General features: G+C 39.7%; 2 protein-coding genes across 2 annotated transcripts in view; both read left to right on the forward strand.

The window, feature by feature from the left end:
* Nucleotides 1–4,385: 4,385 nt before the first annotated feature.
* LOC137975546 (uncharacterized) lies at nt 4,386–6,853 on the forward strand. Its single transcript, XM_068822660.1, has 2 exons — nt 4,386–5,320; nt 6,323–6,853. The coding sequence occupies exons 1-2, from the start codon at nt 4,501–4,503 to the stop codon at nt 6,466–6,468; spliced, it is 966 nt and encodes a 321-aa protein (XP_068678761.1). The 5' UTR covers nt 4,386–4,500; the 3' UTR covers nt 6,469–6,853.
* Nucleotides 6,854–8,138: 1,285 nt separating this feature from the next.
* LOC137977472 (uncharacterized) overlaps nt 8,139–10,000 on the forward strand; it is a 4,732-nt gene continuing 2,870 nt past the window's right edge. The window contains exon 1 of the mRNA XM_068824699.1: nt 8,139–8,928. Within this exon, the coding sequence (XP_068680800.1) occupies nt 8,139–8,928 (790 nt within the window). The remainder of the gene's footprint in view (nt 8,929–10,000) is intronic.

A 10,000-nucleotide genomic window follows, 5' to 3' on the forward strand; every position in this document is an offset into this window, starting at 1 on the left:
ACTATTCCCACAACCAGGGCATCAAAGACGGCGGAATTGAAGAAATACTGCTTATGTAAATAAAAGAAGCTTTATTATAAAATTTCGTGTCTTTGAAGTAACCAAGACTTAATTTTGTATGAAGGTGATTCGACAGTTTTAACGCGTAAACAGTAAAAATACCCCATTTTAAGAGCCTGCCGACGCGTAAACAAACACGGTGACCCCATTTTTTTAATGCATTATTTTAATGTTCATATCATGTATGTTAATTATGCCACGTTTCCAAAAAAAGTTTAATAGTAGAACAATTTCAAGGGAATTACCTTAGAACGCGACGGTTAACCAAAGTGGTGCGTACTTTCCGAATTTTGAAAATTCCCAGAAAAATCTACATCTACATCTACATGTTCCAGCACTCGGCAAAGTCCCTTTTTGACTCAGTTGTGGCTGTTTCTCCTTAGGTGGCCTCACACACCACAAGCCTTTTAATAGACATCACCGCCAAGCCGGCCACTTCTGCTGGAGAGAACATTAACAGGACAGCCACAACACCGGGGACTTTATCCCCTACTCTTCTCGAATAGTGCTTGGGTTCTTTAACGTCCCACAGGGAACTAATGAAGATATTTGTGAGACGGTTTACAGTCCTTATCAGAGAGGAAGTCTAACCATTTGCAGATGAAATTACAAAGGCAGCACTTTCTCCTCATTTATTCTAAGATCCTGAGTGTTGATCCGGCCGGGGTTCGAACCCGCGACCTCCTGCGTGACAGCTCGAAGCTCAACCAACTGAGCCACCGGTGCGCGGTGGATAAAGTCCTCGGTGTTGTGGCTGTCCTGTTCTTTCCAGCAGAAGTGGCCAGTTTGGCGGGGATGTCTCTAAAAAGGCTTGTGGTGTATGAGGCCACCTAAGAAGAAACAGCCACAAGTCAAAAAGGGACTTTGCCGAGTGCTGGAACATGTAGATGTAGATGTAGAAGGGAGGATTGAACCAGATTATCTGCCTTCTGTTTGCGTGATTGGGATGAAGAGAGGGCGAAAATGTCGCTGGTCTGGGGTAATAGAGATGGGAGGGAGAAGGTGTCGCTGGTCGAGGGAAAATCATACGACTTTGAATTTTTTCACCAATGTGATCAACAACAGAAGAATTTTCCAGACGGCTAAGAAAAGAACTAGGAATCAGAGGCACTTAAGCAATTCCGAATTTAATTGACCGCCATTTTAGCGCGCTTGTAGTCGGAAATCTTTCGAATGTTAAATATGTCCACCAGGGCCCGGTTCCTCGAAAGCCGATTAACTTAATCCAGGATTAGCGTAAACTTTTGTTTCACGTTTTCAACTTTTTGGTGAAAGTTTCTTTTTCTTATTTTTGTTTTTCAAGATTGACGTCTTTTCATGTAAAGTTCTGCCGAAAATCTGCGTTGAACAGCATTTGGGAGTAGAGAAATAAACTGCTTGGTTAATTTTTAATCTTAGATTAGCGTTAATCGGCTTTTGAGGAACTGGGCCCAGAAGATAATCTCTGCAGTTGATGTTAGGTGCGTTGTTTGATTAATGTCAAATTGTTCATCACAATATGGTCTACACGTTAGGCCTTTCCACAATTATTACGTAAAATAATGAAAATAATTTTGAAAAAAAAGGAAAGGAAAGGAACTTTATTTAAGTGTCTAGTAGATTTAGCGCTGGAGCAATAATTGGGGACACTGTAAAGTGGAATTAACAATTACCACAACAAGTCAAATGTTGGTTTTTGAGGATAGGGGAAACCGGAGTACCCGGAGAAAACCTCTCGGTGCAGAGTAGAGAACCAACAACCTCAACCCACATATGACGCCGACTCGAGGAATCGAACCTGGGCCACATTGGTGGGAGACGAGTTCTCTCACCACTGCGCCAATCGTCTAAATTTCTTCCCAGAAATTCTTACAAAATTTCTAAATATCACAAAACATTTTCCTAATATCTCGAAAACCCCTCTAAATAATTTTTTTTTTAATGAACCGATTTTGAAACACCAAGGCAAAAATCTCCTTGTCGTTCTAAAGGGAGTAGAGGAAGAAGATTCAGGGACTTCAATGTTACCTGCTTTAGGGCTTTTAGTGATATGAAATCATTATTGATCATTAGAATACATTTTTCAAGTAGGAAATCGCTGAACTTGGGTTGCTTCTGGTAGAGAACTGAGTATTGTTTTCCAGAAAATAGAGGGAAAGCACGAACTATTTGCGTGACATTGCATATTTAATTAAAAAGTATTTTAATCTTGAGCGAATATTTCTGACGGTTTATCCGTTAATGCATTTGAACTTGAAAATGGTGTCACCATGTCACGTCGTTCTTTCCTATCGCCAATTTTCACTTGTTTATGTTTTACGAAATACGGATCAGCTAAAGAAAGCTGTGAATATATATTTCTAAATGTTATTAAATTCTCGAAATATCTTAATATTTTCTGAATATCTTGGAAACTTCTAAATATGCCAAAAATATTAGAATAGTTGTGCAGAGGCTTAGAGTATTTCCCGGAAACGTCATTTTTTCTGAGAACTACAATTTCACTTCCGAGCCACGATTGCCCGTGCGGACTTCGTACGCAACTGCAACCCGGAAGTCATACTTCAGTTCCCAGAAAAGGTCTTTCTGGGAAATAGATTTCCGGGAAGACATTCTTCCCACTCAGAATCAAAGGAAAACTGTGAAGAAGTCATGGATACATTGCTTACAATATTGGACTTCTGTTGCGATCAGTTGCTATACGTTTGAATGGGTTTTGAAGATATTAAATTCCTTTTTAAAAATGGGTAGCTAAATTAATGTTTAAGTCTTGGCTAGAGTTAAAACTACTTGGAAGTATTCTGAGCTTCTACGTTGGTCTTGGGTGAAGAGTCTTGTGATTTTTTTTTAAGGTTTCTTTTTTTCAATCCGACCGATCGACCCGATATCAGGAAACGCATTCGACGCTAAAAGAAGAAAAAAAAGGGGGAATGGCGTTAGAGAAAAAAAAAACTTGAACTCCCAAAACAGTGCAACGATATTTCTCAACTATGTTTGACCTTGAAATAAACACAGTACTTGTGATTTTCAGTATCTTGCTTTAAGGGGTGGCGAATGGCAAACTATCCGAGATTTACCGAGACGCCCCGAGATTCTAGTTAAAAATCCGAGCCCGAGACTCCTTGGTAAAAAAGTTTCGAGACTCAAAAAAAAGAAAAAAACGAACCATGCAAAAAGGAGACTTCGAGACTTAACAAAAGCGCTTTCGAGATTTCGAGATCCTGGCAAAATTTTCCGAGACCCACGTTTTTCGAGGTACCATTCGCCACCATCACTTTATTGGATAACATTGAACAACGTATACAAATTCATCATGAAAAACAGTTCTGAACAGATAGACATCATCAATAGCAACCTTTCGCACGAGTGAGTCTAACTGGTTTACCGTCTACACATTCTGGTTTCAAGATAATTACGGTGGTCAAATGATAAAATATTCACTCGCAAAAATCTCACCATCCGGCCAGCTGGAAAAACCCCCTGTGAGCTTGGCGGATCGACAAGCAAATGTCTCAAGAAGTCGAAGACTCTTGGCATTCATTTTCTACACACACAGCACAGTTACATCTTTAGTCTCCCAAACAGCTACACTGCTAAGCAATGACTCGGTAACACATGGTGACTGCAACGAGTATCAATCCCGTCGGAACGAAGGAATGTCGAAGAATGTTTGAACGTATTGCTGCATTACTTCGGAAAGTCGAAACTACGGAAAATCGATATTGGTCGTTGTCATATCGATTTGTATTCAATTGAGTAAGTAACAAATTGGTATATTTTGAAAAAATCGATGTTGGTCGTGACATCTCAGTGAGTGACAAATTTCCATATTCTGACCCCTAACAATAGCCGTTTATACGCTTCGCGTATCCGCGACTTAAAATGAAAGTTGATTAACGTCCATGTGTGCCTGGCCAATCATAGTGCGGAAGTGAAACTTTTGAGATTGGTAGGACGATACAAAAATAATTAATGATGTATGCGGGTCCAAACTGTGACAAACAGCTGCTGAGTGACCTACAAAGGTAGGAGGTACGTTCCATCTCGAAAAACATAATGTATTCCTTACCGGAAAGAAATCATTTTCAACTTCTGGATAAGAACGTACTTCCAGTGCATTTTAATAACGTGAAGTTGTGTGACAACTTTAACACTTATTCTTAGCAGCAATATCAATTCAGCAGCTAAATGGACGCATAAACGAGTCGATAATTCCTAGAAGAGATTTCAGTTTCTTTTTCCGGGAAAACGTTCCACTCACAGAGAACAATGGCATTGGCTGACGTGCTAGGGTTTCCTTGACACCCAGAGGTAAAGGCATTTTTTGATTGGTTGATTCAGGAGCATCATGCAGGGTATTGACCGAGAAACTGGTTTCGTTATTTTCTTGCCCTGCTACAATAATCAGGTATTTTTTGGCCCTATTTCTTTCTTTCCTTGAGCTAATTGCGTTCAAAAAAAATGTCTGATTACAGAGCAAGGAAGCACCGATCGTCAGATGAACACGAACGGGGAAACTGGAAGCGACCTCGTTCAGATGAATACGAACGACGACATGAAGAAAGGACACCATTTGATCTGATGCCCCCAGACAAGAAATGCGACACATTTAAGGTGGCCTTCGACTACTACACTCCTCGAGCGCATTTTATCATTTTGCCTCGCGATAAGTCTAAACCTGGAACTGACTACAACTCGTTGAAGCCAGAGGCAAGACTGAAGGTGGTGAACGCAGCAATGGCTATGGTGTCTCACTATGGTCTTCAAAACTCCGCTATTCTGTCTCTCCACTTTGGCTCCTGGATAACTACAAAGAACATGTTCCACGCTCATGTTTGTTCTAACGTAAAGAAATATCTCAGTGTTTACGAGAGTAAAAAAGGAGAAATTCCCAATTGGCCATCGCGAGAGTACGTGACTAAACAATGGAAAGCGAGCAAAGATCCTAGAAATTACGCGACAAATGTTCAACAATATCCTCTACGAACGTATTTTAAGGAAGAAGTTGAAGCTGTTACAGAGTACCGTCGATCAAAGCCAACTTCAGCAGAAGCGACACTTAGCCCGTCTTCACCGTTCACCGCTATTCTCTATCATCCGTCAGAACCAAGGGTTGGCTTTGCTGTCGAGAAATCCGCGAAACCAAAAAGCGCCGAGTCTTTCCTTGAAGCCCAAGAAGCCATAGTCAAGTTTGCAAGCCAAAACAAGCTCACGGACATGAACGTGAAAGGAGATGACAATGGATGCCACGTGTGTTTGGTTCTCGACGAAAATTCGCATGGTTAGTTCAAATCTTGTTTAATACTAAGATTTTAAAAAGTTTATTTTAGTCTAGTTTTTAATTTCAGTTTCAAATGCTGCATATTTACGTTTAACTTAGAAACTGAAGCAAGACTGGTTCAATCGAGTGAGGAATTTCTTTTTTTCGGTTTTTTCTTCATAGGGGAGAGCGACTTTCCACGAGTTCACTGTCCACTCTAATTGTTTTCGGCCGTAGTATTCACGCCATTAACGTTAAAGATAGGTAAAAGAATCATGTTCAATAATCAAAAGGTAATTAGAATAAGGATAAATTTTAAGCTACTTTTTAAGTGACCACTGTAGCAATCGCCATGGCCTTCCCTAGCTCTCGGTGGTTAACATACAACATACCAGCTTATCTCTTCCAATAACAATCACAGTAAGAGTTTTTGTGTTCAGAAAAGTAAAGAAATTTTTCGGCGTTACCTTGACTAACCGGCATTATGAACACGATTGTTGGATTCGTTTAAGTTAAGTTAAGTTTAAGTTTAAGTTAAGTTTTAAGTTTTTCCGTTAGTCACTCAACTCATGACGACTGCATGGATCGGCTTTCAAGAAACTTTTGGCTCAAAAATACGCAGCTTGAACAACGCGAGTTCAAATCCACTACAACGTAGCTTTACAAAACTGGCTTTTGGAATATTCTCGAATTGAGCTTAAGTAACTCTTCGCAGACTTATAACGTTTGGTTTCATTTAGGACTCAAATCTCCTGAGATATTGGCCATCAATGGTTGAATCACCCTAACTCAGACTAACACACTCTTGCAGCCAACTTTTCATTGAGCAACCGAATCACTGCCGAATCCCTGCATAATTATTGTGTGCTAGAATAAGTAAATTTTTTAAGCCCTAACTTTCTGTTCTGTCGTTATGGATTCATTAGTATTGTGGAGGGCTGCAACCGCCACAACCACTAAGACGAAACGGTCTGAACAAATCATTGGGTGGTTTTCTTCATTTCTCTTAATTCAATATTGCAGGCTTCGTTCTGGAAGACTCTCAGGTCCTAGTTGGATATATTCAAATCACTGGACTGAAGTTCTACAGGGATCTCTGCCCACATGACAAGCGAGATGACTGGTTTAAGAAATTTAGCAGTATGGAGGATTACAAAGTGTACACCTGAATTTTCCATCTTAGGTTTTCAGAAGTTCACTCATTAAGAATCCGGTTCTTACTTTTTTGTTCGTTTAGTCTAAAAAGCAGTTGTATTTAGGTGAGTTCAGTTTGCGTTTAAACATTCGATGGCGTTTTTATAGGATTTCACTGACTGCATCCACAAACAATCGAAAACAAACAGAGGGACCTTGCCGAATAACTTAGAAATCAGTTACTATAGTCACAGACCATTACTGAAGAAAACATGACTCTGTGAAGATATATTAAAATGAAGACTCCTAGTGTAGACATGAAAACTGTAAAGTGTACTTATAGTAAAGTATACACACGAGCTTAGTTTCTCTGATTATGTGATGGAATTATTGATAATAAAGGTGTGCATGAAAACTTCATAATTTAGACATTACTCCAATTTTGGATGGAGTTTTCTTGGTTGAATACCACCGACCCATTTCCTGAGGTAGAGATGAGAAATGGAGTGGTGGAAGGGAATGCAGGGCAATACAATGAAATTCCCTTAATATCTTCGCAGGAATACAATATTATATACTCCGGTGTAGGTAAGATATTTTGCTAGTGGTGTGCTCCGACGTTTCTTGTGGTAGATCATGAATGTAATACCTTGGTAATGTACTCATATTTCACATGAAATAGCTGTAATTAGAATTCTAACGTCACCACCTGATGCAACAAAAATCAAAGAGGATGTTTTCAAAATTACACTCTTGAAATTCCCTACCATACTCCTCTAAGGATCTTCCTATGAATGAGAATCTCCGAGACGTATCTCCCCGCGACTCCATGAACAATCCATAATAACTCGAAGGAGCATAAACTTGAGAGACATTTTAATGTGTGGTTGTAGTAATGCTGTGCTCTATAACAGCATAATTCTTTTTCAGTTCCTCCTCTTTCAGTTCACCGCAAATACCTCGAACATAACACACAAGTACATTTTGCTCAGGATTATATGTATATTAACTGTTAGTTTTTTCTGCTGCTGTTGCGGTAGGTGCTTCCATCCACAAGGAAATCCTTTGAAAGCGATTTGTGCTAGCTTACCCTCTGATGTTGCCTTAAAAAGCCCTATTAATAAATTATGCGTCATGGGTGAAAAGGAAAAGCTCTTTGATAATGAATGATTCGTGTCATGGTATAAGACTCGTATCAAAGAAACTGAAGTATTAGTATATTGGGTAATGGAACCAAATCTATGAGTCTTAATTTTCACCTTGAGATCACTGAGATTAGAGGCAAAACATGGTGAAATGCATTTTCCTGCGTTTGACTGTAGCAGGAAAATAAGTTGCTCTGCAATGTTTGTTTAGAGTATGCGCGCTGGTACAGCTCAGTTCAGACAGGGATGCTGATTGTAAAGCAAGGACGTGCAGTGCCCAATTAGGGTCAAAATCTATAAATAACTCGGGTAATTCCTAGAAATGAGATTTTTCTAAGAAAACATTGTATACACTAATGGAAGGGAAACGTGATTGACGTCTACGCGTTGCCTTGACTTCTAAGCGTAAGGACGTTATGTGATTGGTTGCTTTAGAAGGATCAATCACGGAAGGGGCCGTGATACTGGATTTGAAGATCGGGTGAATTGTTTCGAAATAAAACCATCAAGTCTTTTAATTTTTCCCTGTTTTTCTCATCCCTTGCCTTATCTCTGCAAACATGTTTGCATCAGGAGGAAAGAAGCCCTTTTACAATTATGAACATGGCCAACAAAACGCAAAAGGGGACCAATTTGATCTCTTGCCTTCCAATGCGAAATGCGACACATTCAAGGTGGTTTTCGACTATTACTCTCCTCGACCTCATTTTATCATTGTTCCCCGCGATAGAAAATCTATAACTCGTTATAGCTCCTTAGCTCCGGGAGCAAAGCTTAAGATAGTCAAGGCAGCAATGACGATGGTTTCTCACTATAAGCTGCAAAAGTCTGCCACTTTGTCTCTCCATTTTGGTAAATGGGGAACTGACAAGCACAAGTTCCATGTTCATCTCTGTGTAGACGTGGAACAGTATCTCAGTATCTATGATACGAGAAAGCATGAAATTCCCAACTGGCCCTCGACAAGGTCAGTTACAAAAGAATGGGGAGCTTGCAAGGATGCCACGCACAGCAGTTACATGAAAAATGTTCGACAGTATCCTTTCAAGACATATTTCAAGCATGAGGTTGAAGCTGTCAAAGAGTACCGTCGAATAGAGTCAAGGACCAGTACAGTTTGTCCCTCGGTGATCCCGTCTCCACTGTTCACCGCTATTCTCTACCATCCATCAGAACCAAGAGTTGGCTTTGCTGTCAAGAATTGTGAAACAGCAAGAAGCGCCGAGGCTCGCCTTCAAGCCCAAGAAGCCATAATCGGGTTTGCGAATCCGTACAACCTCACAAACATCCACGCAGTAAGTGAGGATGACGGATGCCATGTCTGTTTAGTTCTCGACGAAAAGACACACGGTTAGTTCAGTTCTATACATGTTAGAGTATCATTTTAATCCAGTTCGAAAGATGAGGTCTTTACGTCCCGCATAGAAGTTATGAGCAAGCAAATTGACAGAATTCCTTTTGAGTAAGGCATTTATGTCTTGTATGGGGAAGGCGGTTTGCCCCTCGAATTGTAACAATATTTAGCTGTTTTCAGCGGTTATTATTGCCAACAAAATAGGTAGAAGTATTATGTGCTATAGACATGGCAACCCATTGATGCGAGAAATTTTGGTTTTGTAGCTATGACGTCATCGACCGTCCGTCCACCCCTCCATGTATGCCAATGTGACCAGTATCACGCCAGTTTATAGCATACAACTTTGATATTGGACATCCATGTTAGGTGGAAAACGGTTTGGAAGATGTTTTCTTTCTGCATTTTTCGCTGGTTTCAATCCAGTTTGACATATCATTATAGCTGTGGTCCACACTTAAACTTAAAACTGTGTTTATTTTCAATTTGTTTAGAGCTGCTTTTTTCTCTGTATGGCAATTTTTGGCATATCTTTAGAAGCTCTGATAAGGTTACATGATGCCTAGAGGACCTATGTCTAGAACAAAAACAAAACGAGAGCGAAAGAGAACGACAACGACAAAACAGAACTAAACCCTTCGTTATTTTTACGGATGCGTATTATTAAAAAGTGGTTTAATCGGTTTTCCCTTTGTTCAGGAATGAAACTCAAATCTTTATTTTCAGCTGGAATTAAATAACAATTATCCGTACTCTTTTGGACATAAATAAATAGTTTATTTGTTTGCTAGTTTTGTTCTAATTATAAAATGCGAGCGAACAAGTGCTTAATCCGTTTGCCCACTGTTTTTCGTTCTGCCTCGACAGTGACCAAAAAATTGTGCCTTTATGTTATAAACATAATCGCAATGAATTCTCGTAAAATTAGGGAGAAATATCGCTAGCTTGTGTTTTCAGAAGTTTGTTTAAAGCACGTAAAGGTAATTTGTTGGAGTGGATTTTGTTTGAAGTTTGTCCTTTCTTGGTTGCATCGACGTATTCTGCCGATTCTTGTTCCAAGCCAAGCTG

The sequence above is a fragment of the Montipora foliosa genome, chromosome 11 (assembly GCF_036669935.1).
Source record: "Montipora foliosa isolate CH-2021 chromosome 11, ASM3666993v2, whole genome shotgun sequence".
In the NCBI taxonomy this organism is placed as follows: domain Eukaryota; kingdom Metazoa; phylum Cnidaria; class Anthozoa; order Scleractinia; family Acroporidae; genus Montipora; species Montipora foliosa.

Excerpts from the sequence above, each read along its gene's own strand:
- LOC137975546 (XM_068822660.1), top strand. The coding sequence starts at position 4,501 with ATGTCTGATTACAGAGCAAGGAAGCACCGATCGTCAGATGAACACGAA. Across the intron at positions 5,321-6,322 it reads TCTCGACGAAAATTCGCATG|GCTTCGTTCTGGAAGACTCT; the intron begins GTTAGTTCAAAT and ends TCAATATTGCAG.